The sequence below is a fragment of the Vicugna pacos genome, unplaced genomic scaffold (genome assembly GCF_048564905.1).
Source record: "Vicugna pacos unplaced genomic scaffold, VicPac4 scaffold_20, whole genome shotgun sequence".
In the NCBI taxonomy this organism is placed as follows: domain Eukaryota; kingdom Metazoa; phylum Chordata; class Mammalia; order Artiodactyla; family Camelidae; genus Vicugna; species Vicugna pacos.
In genome coordinates, this window is record NW_027328741.1 from 86,555,461 (window position 1) to 86,574,268 (window position 18,808).

An 18,808-nucleotide genomic window follows, 5' to 3' on the forward strand; every position below is an offset into this window, starting at 1 on the left:
CCCTAATCCCTGACCCTGACCCTAATCCCTAACCCTACCCTAACCCTAAGCCTAACCCTGACCCTAATCCCTGACTCTGACCCTAATCCCTGACCCTGACCCCTGACCCTGACCCTAATCCCTAACCCTGACCCTAATCCCTAACCCTACCCTAACCCTAATCCTAACCCTAACCCTACCCTTGACCCTGACCCTACCCTAACCCTAACCGAACCCTAACCCTAACCCTAGGCCTCGCCCTAGCCCTAGCCCTAACCCTAGCAAGGAATTCTGGGAAAACCAACTCTGCTGCCATGTCCTGGCCAGGATAGGGAAATGAGTAGAAGGGAAAATGAGCATCAGTGGACAGACAGTAGGCCCTGCCACACGCATACTGAAGAATTCAATTCATGTTTGGTTTAGGACTGCAGCCTCATGTAACAACAGACAACTCAAGAACGGGACCAGTGTGTCTCCCACCGGACTCTCAGCCCTGAAGACTGATGTTAACCCTTTCAGGTGAAGTGCAAACATGTGCTTATGCAGCACCAACCTTCCCCACCAGATGAGTATAAATAAAATGGGAGTCAAGCACTTAACAAATCAATGACTTAGCAAATTCACAGTTCTTTAGAAAGGAAAGGACATTTAGAGAGAGTATTTCCTCCAGAATCAGTCATGCAACCTGATGGGTCCTACTGTGATCTGTGTTTCCTTGGGCAGGTCGCTCAATAACCTGAAGTCCCGTTTCATCACCTGTAAAAGGACATCGCACACAATGGGTTGGTTGTGAGGATCAAAAGAGAGGATGGGTGCCAGAATGCTTTATAAACAGTAGTTTTAAACAAATATAAAGTTATGCACCTTCAAAGCTATCACTCCACTAGACACTTATTCAATTAAACAAAACATCTTCAAAATTTTTTTAACACTGTATAAATACAGTCACAAAATAATCTGTTGATTAAAAGTTTACAGTACCTACAACAGAATTTACAGATGCCTATAATTTACAGATTGTTACATATATTGCTTTGTTTTAAGAAATACCATTAATACAAATGCATGATTTACAATATCCCCATTTTAGCAAGAAAAAAATAGATCCATAAAATAAAATGTCTTTTAGGCATTTATAATGCCAGGTATTTAAATGGTTTTTCTCACTATGACATAAGAATAACACTCTTTTAGTGGCAAAAGCCGGATTTCATCAGGCCAAGGACCAGTGAAGAGCTCCTGGGAAGCTCCAGAGCAGTCTGGCTGTCCCCCCTAAAAATAAATAGAATAGCAGCAACCCCGAGGTACCCCTTAAACATAAGCTACGAAAACTCTATTTACATTAACTGGGCCTTAAGTATGACTTGTTATAAATAAACAAAATCTAGCCCATGTTTGGTTTTTAGGTGTCTGTGAACGCCTAGGAGAAGAAGTTCCATCATGAAGTAGATATTAAGTGTAAAATTAACAATTATTTCTAACTTACACATAAGCCAAAATCCTCTTACCATGGAAGCACAACTTTCTTCTGAAAATAATCTACATAAATACTATGTAAACACATTAAGAGCTGTGAGATAGACTCACAACATCCTTCTATGTTCTGTGGGTCAAAATGCAAAGGTCTCCATCCCATCTGCACACGACGGCGTGCACACAACTGCATGCACACACACTGTGCACCCTGACCCAAATTTTGATGATGTTTCTACCCACACCATGCATTTTAGCCCCAAATGCTAGAAAGAAAATAAAAACTTAACGTGAAAACTACTTTTCTTTTTAAGTAAATTTTAAAATGGAAAAACAAACCCAACACTTCTCTTTGCAAGAGATACTGAGTCTAAAGGTTCAGAGTCAAAACCCTCGTCGGCTGTCCCCAGTGTAAAGAACACACCAGCTGTCGCTCTCTTCAGGAGGGCTGATCATCTCCAGTGGTCTGCAAAAGACAAACACCTCCTTAATGCTGAAAGCTATTCTATTTAACACAACAGATCCAAAGCACCAGGAAAACATTCCGTATTTGCACACAGAGCCAGCTGCTACATGACCTGGCATCTTGATGTTAAAACCTATGGTCATGCTGGAGAAGTAAAGCCATGGGCCCACCCAGACGTCAAGCAAGTCAGTCTCACTTGAGCAGAGCACCACCAGGGGCCACAGTAAGGCTACTGACCCTGGCCAGGTTATGTCAGACTCCAGGTTCAGTTTCATCTGTATGCAATGTCCCTGCCTGCTTCAGAGACACTGGAAATCCTAAGGGAAAACCTATTAAGCACACACTTGACAACTACCATAAGGTGGCCAGTCCCCACAAGAACACTCATCTTCCCTACTTTCTCATACAAGAGAAACCATGCAGCACAGCGGAGAAGACAATGAATTTCAATAGAGGAGAGCTGGCCTGAGCCTGAGCCTTGTACACTTGGCAGCTGTATTTGCCTGAGAAGTTCCCTCACTTCTCAGGGCTTTAATTACAAATATAATCCTTGGAGCAGCAGCACCAGTGTCACCTGGGAACCTGTGAAACACCAAATTATGGGACCCGGCTCCAGATTAACCAAATAAGAAACTCTGGAGGTGGGGCCCCGCAATCTGTGGTTTAGCCCTCCAGGTGACTCTGATGCATGTCCAAGGTTGAGAACCCATCACTGTCCCCTAGAACTTCCCCTGCCCAACCTACTACATGAACACAAACATGAGGTGTCACTTATACCAGTAACTACCTATGAGCACTACTTATCCCACTGAAAACTCTGACTTAAATCTTCATATTGAGAAACTATAGTAAAATCTGTATGTTCTCAAAAAAAAAAAAACCTGAGTACTTCAAAACAACCTTTAATGATACACAATCTTACTATGTTTCTAATTTGTTCTTACTATAAACCTGGAAACTATACAATATCCATTCTTCAAACCTGTTCATTTAGAGCCACCAGAAGTAATGGAAAGCAACTGAACTTAACATAATTTTAAAAAGATAAGTTATCAAAATGAACATTTATCTCTCTGGTTTTAAAATAATTTCAGGACACTGACAATACATTTCTGGAATATCCTAAAAGCCACCAAAGAGAAATTAAAATAACTGGTATCATCATCTCATACTTAAATAAATACAACCCTTTAAAAACCTTTTTTAAGTAATTCACAAAAATTAAACTCTATATAAGAGTTAGAAATCATCACTGCATTAGTCACTGACCACAACAAAATAACCCTCACGTCCAGAAAACACTTACTTGTCTTAAAAACTGCTTTCCAAGGTACGATGTAGCCATGCTGGTTAAATTCTTTCTGCTGCCCACTTTGCATCTGATGTAGCCATACAGGTTGGCACCTTGCAGCACCACACCCATGATGACCACTGCCTGGAGAAGGGAACAACCAGCAGTTACGGCCCAACAGACTGACTGTCCCCTCCGCCACAAGGGAGACACGGCAGGCTGAGGTGGGAAAGAGAATGGGAAGGCAGCCTTGTGAAGTGGGGTTTGTGGCTGTTGAGACCCCCTCCCTCCCAGAACAGACCCACCCAATACATGCTCAGCACCACCCAACAAGTGTCTGCTAACACGGATGCTACGTGCCAGCCCCCAGCAGCCCCAGGGGTGCAGTGGGGGGGCCATTCTCATTCTAATATTGTCCATGGATCTGTGAGTAAAGATATAAAAAAAGTAAATGAGACTCAGAAGGGGCTCAAATGTTAATTATTCCCTTAAGAAATCCAAAAGAATGGGGGAAAAAAAAAAGAACTCCAAAAGAATGGTCAAGACAGATCAAGTTCAACACACTGAGAGCAGGCAAAAGTGAATTCTGCACTCTGCTAACGTGTGTGTGTGACGACTGGCTTCTGAGAAAGCCAACCAGTGCCTCAAGGCAGCAACCAACAGGTGCTTGCCTTCCGTGACTGGAGGGAGGGGGTGGGGACAGAGGGGAGTGGAAGGGGTGGAGGGGGAGGGAGCAGCAGGGGGAGATGCACTTGGGCAGAGCTGTTTCCTCCCCGTGGCCATGATCCTATAGGTGGCCCCACGAAGACCACTAAGGATTGAGAATAAGAAACTCAAGGCTACTATTTAAATACTATGAAAGAAAAGCTAATGAGAACAACACGAGGAGACCCCATGGTTAAGTATTCTGGAACAAGGGTTGACAAAGTCTTTCTGGAAAGGGCCAGATGGTAAACATTTTAGGCTTTGCAGGCCATGTGGTCTCTGTTGTAAATACTCCACTCTGTCCTTCTGGTCCCAAAGCGGCCACCGGCAGTGCGTAAACAAACAGACAAGGCTGGGTTCCAGTACAAATTCACAAAAACTCGGGTGTTGGGCCAGACCTGGCCTGAGGCCAGTCTGCCCAGGCCTGTTCTAGAGCAAACAGCTGCTCCGACAGGCAGGAGGACCGACAGCCGTCAAGCCCGCCTCCTCAGAGAACAGAGGCAGGGAAGCTGGAGGCACCCCCTTCCCAGCCCAGAGCGTTAAACCCACCTTTCACACGCCCGTCCCTGCTCCGCTTTAGGAAGTGGAAACAGCACAAGAGAAAGCCCGGGCCGACCCCCAGCCGGAGGCGAAGGCTCCAGGGCCTCCTGGATGGTCTGAAGCAGGAGGCGTGGCAACCAGAACAGAGTGACCGGGACACAAGACCTCCAGTCCGCGCGCGAGAAGGCAAACCTCCACGCCGGGCCGGCCAAGGTGGCCACGTCCCTCCCCACACCTGCACCCCAGGCCACCCACCTGCCACGCATGCCGAGCCCAGGGGTCTCAGACGACAGGGAAGGCCGTCGAGGGGAGTTCACCCCCATGAAAGCAGCACAAGAACGGTCTGGGCGGAGCTGCCCCTGCGAGCCCACGCGAGATGGAGAGACGAGGGAAAAGCAGCTACACAAACCCACAACCAAAGCAGAAAGGGACACAGCCCGCCAAAGGCAGGCGAAGGCTGCTGTGGAAGAAACCCAGTCCTCCTAAGTCAGAGCACCCCGGGAAGACTTCTCCCTGCGGGAGAACTAAAGGTAAGAATTCAGAGACAGTGAAGGTGAGACAAGGCACCAGGAGCTAAAAATGGTGCTGGCAGAGCTAAGGAAGCGCAGAAAAGCCCCTGCTGACCCCCAGCCTAAAGCAGCACCCCGCCCCACTGCCCACTCCACTCTGTCACCGTGTCACCTTCCTCCCAGCCGCTCCCTCCCTGTCTGCCTGCCCACACCCTGCTCCACCATGACTCGGGGCTCTCAGAGCTGTTACCTTGTTTCTCGAGCCCCTAGTCCTGTCCACAGCAGCCAGGACAGCTCTGGCAAGGGGCAGACTCCTAAAAAGATTTGCTGAGGGAATAAACAGAACAGAAAGAGATGAGAGATAAAAGCAATTAAGATAGTGGGTGAGAACAGATAAAAAGGACCCAACACAGAGGTAACTGGTACCTCAGAATTAAAGACAACAAAAAAAACAGAATGCAAATAAATGTAAAGACTTAACAGAAGATAATTTTCCCAATTCAGAGCAGAATCTATGCCTGTCATTAGTGGGCACAGTGTCCGGAAAAAGCACTATGGAAAGACAAACATGAGGACAACCTGGTTACATATGCTATTTTATAATTTCTAGAATGACATCAGAAATTCTTTGTCCAAGGAGAAAAATGCCTCACTCAGTTACATGGGGGTTCATAAGCCTGGCCTCAGATTTCTCTGCAATATTCAATATAAAAAAATGATGAAGCAACGTCTTCTGAATGCTGAGAGGAAGCAGCTGTGACCCAAGAATATTAACTGAGCCAAGAATAGTTCTTTATTCAAGAATAAAGAATTTTTTCAAGAATGAAGAAAGAATAAAAAACTTACCCAAATATAAAAAACTTATTCAGAAAGAAAGAAAAAAGTGAATTCAAGAATAAAGTCAATGGCTCAGATTCTTGAACATGACAGAACCAAAAGAAATAACACCCACAGTTTTTTTGGGAAAAAAAAATCCCCACTGATGAAATCCAGCCAACCAAGAGGTAAAAGGAGAAGCTGCAACAAGACCACTGAGCCAGTATGGTTAAAAACAGACCAAAGACTGAACAACCAGCAACAAATACCACTTCAAAAGGAAACGTTTCCCCTCCTAAACAGAGTCTCTGAGTCAATAAAAAGGATTAAACGTATTACTTAAAATAACTAAAATAAGACCACCACCACCAAGAACCCAGGGCTGGAAGCAGGGAGGACAAGGCGGGGGAGGCACAGGGGTGGGAACTCTACATCCTTTGCAGCAGATCAACAGACACTAAACACGTGTCCCACTCGTGACCGAGGGCACGTGAGAAAGGTAACTGCTAGAAAAACTAAAAATAGACAATAAAGCTTCCAATCTCAAAAGGGAAACTACATACATAGGCACACTCACAAATGAAGAGAGAAGCTATACAGCAAAACAGACAATATTACAAATAAGGAAAAAACACAATTAAGGCCAAAATATACCTGGTATCTATAAGCATTAAGTCAGATAAACTCAGCTATTAAAAGAACAAGACACATAGTCGGGTCAAGTGACACATTATACTTTCCAAAGATGGCAACAGCTGTATCTCCTGCTCCACACGCTCTTCTGGAAGCTTCCTACCCACTCAGGCTGGGGAGCATATTTTCCATTCCCTTGAATGTGCGAAACAGAAAAGTGATGTGACTTCTGAGGCTAGATGTCTGTTACAGGCTGACTCTGTCCTCCCCTAATTTATTTATTTATACGTGTATCTCTCTATATATCCCCCAGTACCCCAGAATGTGACTGTATTTGGAGTCAGGGTCTTTAAAGAGGTAATTAAGGTAAAATGAGATGGCTGGGGTGGACCCTAATCCAGTGTGACCGGTGTCCTTACAGGCAGAGGAGGTCAGGACAGACAGGTAGCAGGAGGACCGTGTGAAGCCATCTACAAGCTGCAGAGAGAGGCCTCCAGAGTTGGGGGGAAATTAGCTTCTGCTGCTGAAGCCACCAGCCTGACACTCAGCTGTGGCAGTCCTAGAAAACTAGCGCAAGTGTAAAAGGTAATTCAGCTTCTGAGCTGAAACACTCCCAGCGGGAGCCGGGGCCTTCCAAGTAAGCAGTCTCACTGCCGTGAGGCCACCGGGCCATGAGAAGGTCCCAGCAAGCCATGTGGGAAGACCACGTGGGAGGCCATGAGACCTCAAAGACTAGATGCCTCACCAGCCCCATCATGCCATCGCTGTCTGACCACAACTACGAGAGATCCCAAGTCAGAACCTTCCAGACAAGCCCTTTGCAGGCTCCTGAACCAGAGAGGTTGCGAGCGCTCATAAAACAGCTGCTGTAATGGACAACCGAACAGGTTACCAACCGCTATCCTCAGAAAAGACCACTGTTAGTTCCAAGCTAAGCCAAACGTCTGGAGGACACGCAACATCCCCATCTGACAAGATCAGGTGATGAATGTAGGAATCACTGAACAAGACGGGCTAAATCAAAACTCCGCTAGGCACCAGGAGAGCTGGTGAAATGGAGTCTTGCACAGAACACTGCTCCGGGCACTTGGAGAAAAGCAGAGATGGGAAACCGAACTTGGGAGATACACAATGAAGCTGCCTATTCAAGATGGGTCCCTGATGTCAACACAGATGGGCAGATGCTGACTACCAACCACGCCATCAGCCACCTGTGAGAATTACTGACCACTCCACACTGACACTCACCAGCCACTTCACTCTGAAGGAGAAGAGGGCACTGAAGGCAAATACCACCCACAGCACTGGACAGGCAATGAGTCCCAACCAGAAGATTCTTGACTCAGCCTCTGAAACAGTTTTACTCTCTTGAGAGGAGGCCTACAAAAGAACATGAATTTAATAACCAATGTCTTGTGATATTCATCAGCAAAGAGTTTAACATTTTTAATGAAAAACACCTTACCCTCAGATTCAAACAAAGTAACAGACAACCCAAGTCCTAAGTCAGAACCCCTGCCCCCAACCCACCTCAAACAAAACAGCAGACCTACCACGACTGTAACCTTTGGAACTGGTCTTAATATACTTCGCTCTAACTCAAGAACGTTCCATTTTCAGGGCAAAATGGACAGTTTCTCATCACCCAAGACAATCAGGGTCAGCTCGGACAGGCTTCTAGTCATTCCTCCTCGCACTTCTACTGTTCATTCACAAGGAAGCTCGGAAGGATACCTTCTTTGGTAAGGATCCAGGAAATCAAGGCTACAGTCATCCTGGAGACTAAAAGGTCAAGTCAGGGTCCAGAAGAGGAAATGGAATCGAGGGATTCTGGACACGACCACAATGTTTCAGCAATACCCAGGAATTTAAAAGGGCCGTGAATCGTTTCCAAGGTAGATTTTATCAGGACTACTGACTCACTGAGCACAACACTGCTTTCAGAGAAGTCCTTGTCAAGGCCCTTCCAAGCAGAAGGCAAGCAATTTAGCTGGTGCCGTCTCCAAGAATTCTGTCCTCTGCCTCCCAACTGATCTCCACTGCTGATAAGCAGGCTAGCCCAAAACAGACTGCGGTCCCCTGGGACTTCTGAGGGAACCGCCTGAAGAACAGACTGCTCTGCTCAGCTCAGATCTTCTCTCCAGTTGCAAACCTTCTCCTTCTCCTGCCCACAAATGGAGGAGGACCACGGGGGCAAGGGCAGACGAGCTCCCGAAAGCAGTTACACCAGGGAAGGCAACACCAGGCTGAGGCGGCTCATGGAAAGAGCGCCTTTCTCAGCAGCCCCTGGGGGCAGCTTAGCACAAACTGTGAGCCAAAAGCCTCTCAGAGGGTTCTTTCCTGCACATGGCTTGTTTCCAGTCTGAACGAGACAGAAAGTTTCAGAAGGCCCTCTGGTTTAGTGCTGCCCTGCCCAGTGACTTGGCACAGCTCTTCGTGTGTAGATTACATCTGAAGTATTTCAGTAACTCACCCTTAAATATTCTAATGAAATCTATACATAATTTATTAAATGACACTCAAAGAGAAAAACAGAGGCAGTTTACCTTCCTGGACTCAAACACCCAATGGCTTTTTCCATCTTCATCAATGTGATTCCACCAGCGCAGGCCAACCATTAGTCTACCTGTGACATTCTGGTAAAGATTAACATATACACACACATTTTAAAAACGTTATTTAAAGAGCTACCATAATATCCTATCTTAGTGTAACATTTCACAAATAAAGAAATCATCAGCTTTACCTCCATAATACTCAGTTAACAACCACTACACAACAGGCCTGGACAAAAGATTAAATCAAATGCAATGGCAGACCCGGCAGGGGTGGAGGTGATGGGTAAGCAGATCCATGAACATCGCCCTCTGTTCCCTCATGAACTCATCCTTTCTCCGGTTCCCTAATGTGTTCCCAAACCCCTTGTTCTTCTGGGACCTACTTTTTCCTCTATGTCCTCACCATAGCGACATATATTTTATAACTATGTATCTCTAAAAACAGTTGCTACAAACTCAGTGTTTGTGTCCCCCAAATTCACATGTCAAAACTCTGCCCCCACCCCCTCACCAGGTGATGGTGTCAGGAGGTGGCCCTCTGGGAGGTGACCGGGACTAGATGAGCTCATGAGGGTGGAGCCTCTGCTGATGGGACTAGTGCCCTCACTAGACTTTCCGCCTCTCTGCTCTCAGCGGGGTGAGGAAGGAAGGGGAGATCAGCAGTCTGGACCCGGAGGAGGTCCCTCACCAGAAGCCGAGCATTCGGGCACTCTGATCCTGGATTTCCAGCCTCCAGCACTCGGAAAATAAACTCCTACTGTGTGTGGGCCACCCAGTCTATGGTATGTGGTTACAGGCACTGGCCTTCATTCAGCAATGGAAATGCACCAAGCTCTCTCTCACTGACGAAACAAATTACTTCGAGAGCTTTCCTAATGTAATGAAAGGAATACAGGAGAAGAAGAGGAGGAAACTTAAAGACCAAACCTGACTTTGTGGAAACGTTAACATTTGAAGGCTAAGTAAAAGAGAAGAGCAGGCCAAGACTGAGAGCAGTCAGGGCCTATCTCAGAGGCATTTTCAAATGACAGCTCTTTATTTTCAAACTCCTCCGTTCTCCCATTTTCCAATTATTTACTTTCTGCTTTTACTATTGCTTATTTTCCTAATTTCTCTCAAGCTTACTACTTTTGTTTTTAAAATTTCTGTACCTCTAATAAAAGCCTTTGGCCTATTGCTTTTCCTCTGAATTCAGCTTTAGACACACTTCAAAAGTTTGAAAGTAGATGATCATTATCATTAAGCTGTAAATAATCTATATTCAGTTTTTGTTTCCTCTTTGAGACAAGATATTTAGCAGGCAGTTGTGACAACCACTTTTCATTGGTTTCCAGTTCTGCTGCACTGGGTTAGAACACGCAGCTGCTTCAGACAGTTTATTTGCAGTTTCTTCACAGTGGTATTTAATCAGCTTTTATAAGTGCCCCACAGGAGCTGAACAAGAAAGTATCACAACTCTACACACAAGGTTTCAAAAACTGCCATGAAAGTGACTTGGCTATTTCACTCAGATTCTTCAGAACTTAACCATTTTTTGTCGCTTCGATGTGCTGAGGACAGTCGTCTCTTAAGACTTCCACCACAACAGTGTTCCTCCATCTTCTCCAAGTGTTTGGCTTTTTAAATGTCACAGTTTTAGTTAGATCTTTTTGGCTGGACTTTTGACTTCTGACTCAATGTTAGAACTCTTATCTTTAAAAAGAGAGTTTAATCAAATTACATTTATTGTTATAGCTAATGGGCCACTGCTCCCCTCACCCTGCACATGGCCTATGACATTTCAGCTTCCTTGACGCTTGCCGTTTTCCCGTCTCTTGCTGCATGAGCTACATTTCAGTTGCTCCTACCTTCTCCAGTGTTGTGGAAGACACACAGCCTTGTTTTAAATTTTACTAATAGTTACCAATAAAATTTTTAAAACTTTACTTAACCTTTTTTACTCTATTTGCCAGAGTAGAGAACAAAACAAAAGCCCCATATAGGTCATAACATTAAAGTTCTTTTTTTTTTAAATAATTTTGTATCTTTTAATTTCTCTTTTATTTTTAAAACAATTATCTCTCCTCTTTTGACAACTGCACTGAGATTTACTTATGACACATCTGTGTTTTAACTAGATTCAGAAGCCCACATACCCCTTCCCAAGTCCATTTAATACCGTCCCCACTCTTGACCTCTTAATTTCATCTCAACTGTTTGCACTTCTACAAGTAATTGTGCCACAGATAAAAGGGTGACTTTTTAAAGCTCTTCTTGTTTATATTTCTTTACGGGTTATCAGAAAATATGCTTTCTGGCCACATTTTTTAAAACCCTAAACCTACAAGGATTTAATTACAACAGTTTAGAAATTAGCAGGAAGAATCAACTGAAGGCCATGTTCTATTTGGCTAAGCACAAATTACAGGAAGGAACAACAAAAAGAAACATTTCTCAAAATTGTGACCGGGCTACAGCAAACACTTTACAGCATAAAGCAACAGAAGAAATTCAAAGGAATACAGGCCAAAGACTGTATGAAAGAAAAGCCTACAAGAAACAGGTCTTCGTAATCTTTATTCTCAGCATTTGGTGGCTCATGTAAACTAGCCCCCAAGCCAACCACTTCTGATATCTGTCAGAATCAACAGACCTAAAAACGGCTGGCTTGGTGGCCGTGAATAGACTGGTAACATTTTACCGGGTTTTTGAATCAATAATCATGTCTCTGATATTCCAAAACCAGGTGTTGTCTTTTTTTTTTTGCCTTTGATTCCCCCCCCACCATTTTTTACTATGAAAATTTCCAAACACACAGAAAAGCCAAGTTTTACAAGTGAATACCCATATACCTACCACCTAGGGTCTGCACTTAGTGTTTTGCCATAATCACTGTATCACATGCCCCCCCACTCACACCCCTATCCATCCCTCCCTTCCTCCCTCTACCCACCACTGCCTTCGAGTCTGAAACCACTTCTTACATGCCTTTCCAGCCCTACAGCAGGGGTTCTCAACCACAGCACTACCAGCACTGTGGGCCAGATAACGGATGCAGGTGGCTGTCGCGTCTGCGCACCTGAAGGCGTTCGGCGGCATCCCTGGCCTGAGCCCCTCTGAGGCCTGCAGTGTGCTCCCCACCCCAGCCGTGACCAACATCTTCAGGCATTGACAAGCACCGCCTGGGGGGCAACATGGCCCTGGGTGAGGAACACCGCCCTAGAGCTCACACAGGAGCCTCTGCAGTGGTGGACACTTGAGGACCTGTGGACAAACTCTCCTGAGGTCCCATCCAGAAACCAGACCCGGCACAGCTGACGGTGACCCTGAAGCAAAACCAGTGATGTGGACTAGAAGCAGTACGCAGGGTCTGCAGCTGCCAGTCACATTTTATTTATATGTTTAACTTCAGAGCTGATGTAGGCTAATGTAAAGCACACAAGTCAGTAGTGCAATAACCTCTATATGATCTGATCTAACCAGCATTTTGACACAGATGAGGCCTTAAGTAACAAAAAGATAAATTTAACATCAATACAAAATGCTCAGTGTCTTTTTTTAATTGTTTATGTCATTCAATCTCATCATATTAAATAGGATTTTAAAAATAACAACAAACCTACCTTGACTGCCCAAAAGTCACATGACAACAACAAGATAATTGTCACCATACAGGCAATAAAGCTGCTGCTGAACAATTCACAGAGAAGATAGACTATAATTGCACTGACTCGAAAGAATAAATGGAAAAATGATGCCACTGGGTGTCTGAAAACCAAAACATAACAAAAGAAATGCAATTACATTTTACGACAGGTACTGCAGATGTATATGACAATGTTTCAGCTGTAACAGAACCATGCAGTCTTGTCAAAATAAAAGATGACTTGAGGAAGAAGCAAACCGCCTGTCTCTTTTCTCATTAAGTCCCATTATTTGACTAGACCCTGTGTTTCTGTTGTCACAGAAAACACACTATGTAAACACGACTTTAATACCTCATTGATTATAAATCTTCCCAAAATGCATAACAAGAATCTTTACCAAGCTTGGAGAAATAAGGAAATTATACTCTTAGGATAGACTTATTTTTACCTGTCTAAAAATCATGCCCGAAGAATTTCCAGGCCCTCAGAAATCACTTCAGGCACTAAGACAAAATAACCATCAGGTTGTTTTATTAACAACTTCATAGAGATGTAATCCACGTGCCATACAACTCAACTATTTAAAGTGTATAATTCAGTGATTTTGGTACAGTCGCAGAATTATGCAACCATCACACCATCAGTTTTAGAACTTTTTCATGACCCTAAAAAGAAACCCTAAACCCATGAGCAGTCACTCCCCATGTACCCCAATCCCACCAACCTCCAGCCCTGGGCACCCACCAATGTACTTTTTGTCTCTGTAGATTTATCTATCCTGGACATTTCACATAAGTGACATCACATAATACATGGTCTTTTGTGACTGGCATCTCTCACCTAGCATAATGCTTCCAAGGTTCTGGCAGAATTTGATTTCATTAAGTGAATTTCTTTAGAGAGAACAAAGTTTGGAAGAGAAGTATGTTTGGCATGATGTTTTCATATTAGTTGATACAAAAGATGCAATTCTGAAATATGTACAATAAATCAGAAGGTAATGTATCTACAGAAACTCGTAAAGAAATGGTGCGTTCTTGGTAAACAACAGCCAGAATCAAAAACACTGGTGTTCAAATAACTGTATTTGCAAACTTGAAAACTCAGTACTGAGTAAAATTCTCTATACCAGTTATTCCCAGAGAGAAAGTGAACTGTCATCTTTAAGATCAAACTGTAATACACAACATTCGCCAGCGCGTCACAACCACTCTGCCTGGAAGGGAACCCGCTGCTGGCACCAGTCAACAGGCAGAACAGCCTGAGACAACACAACTCTTGTAACTTAGCCTCATATCTGATTTTGGATTTTTTCGGTCTGTTAGTTGTCTCCTCTTCCGCATCAAACAATGCAACATCTTCAGTGTCATCGTTACTGTCCTAACAGGGAAGTAAACAGCCATGAAGCAAAATTAAGTTCAGTCCTTGCAGGCCTACTACACACAAGGCGGCACGCTAGTCAAAATGGAAGACAACAGTTAAGACATGGCCATGGCCATGGCCACCTGGAAGGCTGGAAAGGGCCCAAGGCAGTTCCCCTATCCCGACCCCAACCACCTGGCCAAACCCTCCACAGCAGTCCAGGCACCTGCCGCCTCCATCCCTCACAAGATGTTGCCAGTTTGTGTAGGAACCATCATCAGCGGCTGATGCTCTACAAACTCACCCCACCACTCTCAGTAGCGCTCTCCCAGGGCAGAGAAAGCTGAGGCTGTCGGGATAAATTCAAAGGCTCTGGGTTCTTTCACAAAATCATCTAACTGCATCCTTTTTCCGACCCCTGCTCACAAATCTGTGTCCTTTTATCCAAGGCTAAGCCAGCTACTGGTGCTTGGAATCCCCTCTTTACCCACCTCCTCAGAGGCTTGTTCTGTCACTTTTCCCTCTATTTCCGCTTTTCTGGATATTCAAGTCTTTCCCAAAGAGCAGGTGCATTCAACTCACTTATTTAAAGTGTATAATTCAATGATTTTTGGTATAGTCACAGAATTGTGCAACCATCACACCATCAGTTTGAGAACTTTTTCATGACCCTGACTCAGCTCCCCATATAATGCTCACGTGCAGCCAAGGCTGGGATGCACCACATGATGCCACAGAAGAACATGCTGAGGCCTTGCCATCCAGTAACCAGGGTGACATTTTCCCATTAGATCATTATCATTCTCCCACTTAAAACCCACAGCACTTTGACTGAAAACAGACTTCATATGGTGACAAATCACCATCTGGCCCCTGCCCAGCTCTAACTCCTTGTCTCAGGCCACTCCCTCTCTGTTAACTGTGGTAGGCTGAATAGGGCCTCCTCACCCCTGCCAAAGAAGCCCAGGTTCTAATCCCCAGAACCTGTGAATATGAACATTTACTTGGCAAGAAGAATTTTGTAGAAGTGACTAAATTAAGGATATTGGGCTGGGGAAATCTCCTGGATTATCCAGGTGGCACCAATAAGGCAATCACCGTGGTCCGGAACACAGGAGAGTCGGGTTAGAGACGATGACACAAGGAAAGCTGAGGTCAGAGAGAAACTGAAGATGTTATGCTGCCAGGTTTGAAGAGGAGAGAGTGTCTGTGAGCCAAGGAAGATAGGCAGCCTCTGGGAGCTGGATAAACTCAAGGACAGATTCTCCCTGAGAGCTTCCAGCTCAGCCTACACCATGATTTTAGTCCCTTAAGACTCATTTTGGGCTTCTGACCACCAGAACTTTTAGATAATAAATTTGTATTAAGCCACTAGGTTTACGGTAATTTGCTACAATAGGAAACCTATACAACAGCTAAGCCCCTAGGCTGGCCTTCTCTTCAGTGCCTTAAACACGCCCCACTTGTGCCCTATCAGGTCCTTCTGCACTCTGTCTGCAACACTCTTTTCTCTTACCCTGCTCTTTGGAAGACCGGCTTCGTCTCATTTATTGAATAAATACTGAGTGCCCGCGATGTGCACTAGTTTAAGTGGTACAGCCAAAAACAAGAAAAAAAGACAACTAGCTCTGCACTCCTGGAGTTGCATCCAATAGATGGAAAGGTGGTGAGCACAACTGTGGGGCGAAATCAGGAGTCTGGCTGTGGATGTGTAAGTTCCAGGTACTGCTATTAAGAACATCAGAAAAACTGAGTGAGGGGAGGGGGGACCACCAGGGTGTCCTGAGCATAGGACTGACACATTCTGACTCATGTTAGAAGGAAAATTCTGGCTACTGCATTAAGACTCTGAGAGCAAAGAGGGGAAAGAGGGGAAGACAAAGGCACACAGCTGGGAGGCTGGCCAGGGGGTGAATCTAATGATGGAGCCAAGAAGTAATGGTCTGGTCGAGGGTGGATGCAGGGCAGGTGGTGAAAAGCAGCCCGATTCCGAACACATGCTGAGGCAGAACCAACAGGATCTGCTGACGGGTGGACGGAGGGCTCAGAGGAAAGGAGTCGAGGAAGATCCCAAAGTTTCTGTCCCGAGCAGGTAAAAGGGAAACCAGTGCACAAGCAGAGGGCCCAGCCTAAGGCTGGAGCACAGACAGGGCAACCTGTAAGGCAAAGGCAGCGCCTGCGGTAGGTTGTGGGCAAAGCTGTACAGGCAGGTGGTGTGAAAGTTCTCCGACAGCTTCCGTTTTCTCTGGGAAACAAGCCACAAGGCTCTGAGCTGAGAGAAGATAAGAAATGCTGACGGTCTGAGGGAGAAGACTTGGAGAGTAGCCTAGGGGACTACGGAAACGCCATAATGACTGCCGGGAGGCCCCCCGGGCTCCCTTGAGGTGCGTGGTCACAAACTTAAGAAGGAACGGTCAGTATGGCTGTGTTTTTCTCCAGCCTCCTGCAGGTTCAGACCATCACTGTATTTTCTCCACTCACGTCACCTCCTCAGAGTGGTCCTTCCTGACCGCAAATCGCTAGGCTGTTCCATTCTCAGATACTTACTATCACATCACCGTCTATGCTGTTGTTATCTGAAATATCTTTATCTCTGTAACTTATTTCATCTCCCCACTCAATCCCTGGACAAGCATTAACACTCCAAACCCGGGCAGGAAACTGCATTGTTTACACAGCCCTTCCGCAGGGCCCGGGCCAGCGGCTGGGCCACAGAAATCCCTCAGAAAAAACAGCTATGATAACCCAAGTTAAAGTGCACGATAAACAGTGCTTTTTTAAATAGGAAGAGATTCTTCTTCTCACTAGTCTGGGGTCGTAGACGTGAGGGCTGTAATTAACTCTGAGGAACAGATGTGAGCATGGGAAGGGACCGACCCTTAACCACCTGCTTTGACGGCATAAACCTGGACGCCAGGCCCGGCGGGTCCCGTAACCCACGTCCAGGGCGGCGACTGCCTGCCCCTCGCCGGCTCACGAGCGGTGGGGACACACAGAGCGACCCCGCGGACCTCACACCCGCGCTGGCCCTCCTCAGCGCAGCCTAGGCCGCACTCCCCGGACACCAGCGCCGGCCGTCCCGCCCGCCGCTCACCCCGCTCCTCCTCGGGCCCAGCCGCCGCCGCCGCCGCCCTCTCCCGGCGCCCACAGCTCCTCACCTGCTGCAACATGGCGGCCTCGCGACAGCGCCACTTCCGGGAGCCACGTCAGCGCCACAGGCGCAGCCGCCGGGCGGGGATCCCAACAGACGCGGACAGCTCTCCACAGGCCAGAAGGAGCCGGAATACCAGCTTCCGCCAGCCCCACTTCCGCTTCCGGGCCTGAGGGGGCGGGGAGCGTGTGTGGGCGGGGCTATTGAGGGCGGGGCTAGAGCGTGGGCGGGGCGACTTGGGCCGGGGCCGGGGCCGGGGCCGGGGCCGGGGCCGGGGCCGGGGCCGGGGCCGGGGCCGGGGCCGGGGGGCCGGTCCAAGCAGGAGAGAAAAAACCAGCTGGGAAAGGAAACTGGTGCAGCTTTAGGGGCAAAGCTTCTTAGTTTTTCAGGTGGAGATGTTGGTACTACCTACGAGGTGTCCTCCCCGGCGTGGACGTCCTCAGGGTGGAGATGGGGGGCAGGGTTGTGACTGTTCCATAGTTTTCATTTTGTTTGAATATTTTACGACAATGTGTACTGCCTACAGTATTTCTTTTGTACCTTAAATTTTAGAAACAATTGAAGAAAAAAAGATACTCTCCTGCGAAGGGGTAAACAGTTATTACGAAGAACAAGGCAGGAGGACTCTAAACAGGGAGGGTATTCTTATGGGAGGAATATAGACCCCAGGAGACAGTACGGAGGGAGAGGCTGAGAGAGTAGGCCCTGGAGTCTGAGCCCCTGGGTTTGTCCCGGCTCCTCCACTTACCAGTTATCTAGCTAGCTAACCTACCTCTCTGTGCGTCCTTCCCTACCTCAGTGGTAAGGTGGGGATGCTAACGGTACCCTTACAGGGTAAGTCCTGCTAAATAGAGGATGTTATTCTTATTACTGTTTTAAGTTTAGCCACTAATGATGTGATCTTGCCCTGTGAAGGACCTGAAATTCAGAGACTCTGTGTCATCTTTGAAACTGTGATTATAACAAGATGCTATTTGCCCCGCCTATGGGCAGACTGCCATCAGAAGGCTCGTGGAATAACGTGTTTCCTGAATTGAGGAGGTTCTTTCCATTCAAATCACAGTTTTTACATGGCGATTTGCCAGTGCTGCTTTAAACCTGACATCCTAATAATGGAGAAAAAAATCTCAAAGGAGAGAAAGCCTGACAAACAGTGGTGAAACGCAGAGACCATATGTGTGTATCTACTCTGCCTATGCCGGGGTTTTGGTGGCCCACCCAGTGTGCGGGTTGTGGGGTTTTGTGGGGTTGGGTTTTTGTTGGTTTCGTCCTGCATTCTGGTTGGATTGTTTCCATCCTGTGGCCATTCTGAGCTGCTGAGTAGGAGCTGCCCTCTTTGGACGGGCTTGAGCTCTCCAGTGGGCCACAGCCCCTGTGCTGGGCTGCACTCTCTAAACTACCTGCCTGGTACCTGACACCAGCCTCTGCAGGTTTAAGTAGCAACCTCGACACACTCGATATGAATGTAGAGAGGGCGAAGGTACTTAATTCTCTTCCATAGGCGTTAGCCCTGGAGAGGAAAGATGCAATTTGAGGGCTTCTCTCAGATTCTTAATTGAACTCACTGACCTTCATCAGGCTTCCATACAAAAATACCAGGGAAATTCAGCCCATTTTTCTGAATATAATCCAGTTCATTTTCTGGAAGAAATGATAACACTAAACTGGTAATGATGAGTGGTATTTAATTTCCAAAAAC

General features: G+C 46.3%; 1 protein-coding gene across 6 annotated transcripts; it reads right to left on the reverse strand.

The window, feature by feature from the left end:
* Positions 1–371: 371 nt before the first annotated feature.
* On the reverse strand, positions 372–17,264 carry LOC140693896 (Golgi apparatus membrane protein TVP23 homolog B-like). Of its 6 annotated transcripts, XR_012069601.1 has the most exons (7): positions 17,117–17,249; positions 12,573–12,717; positions 8,959–9,048; positions 7,661–7,792; positions 3,225–3,353; positions 1,792–1,918; positions 372–735 (listed from the first exon to the last, which is right to left on the reverse strand). XR_012069601.1 is itself a non-coding variant. In XM_072957464.1 (6 exons), the coding sequence occupies exons 2-6, from the start codon at positions 12,618–12,620 to the stop codon at positions 1,892–1,894; spliced, it is 426 nt and encodes a 141-aa protein (XP_072813565.1). In that variant the 5' UTR covers positions 12,621–12,717; positions 17,117–17,249; the 3' UTR covers positions 789–1,891. The 6 variants fall into 6 exon arrangements, 5 of the variants coding, with proteins under 5 accessions (XP_072813565.1, XP_072813567.1, XP_072813568.1 ...); XM_072957464.1 differs by lacking the exon at positions 372–735 and having other exon boundaries at positions 789–1,918; XM_072957467.1 differs by lacking the exons at positions 372–735; positions 1,792–1,918 and adding an exon at positions 5,214–5,290 and having other exon boundaries at positions 17,117–17,264.
* Between the last annotated feature and the right edge of the window lie 1,544 nt (positions 17,265–18,808).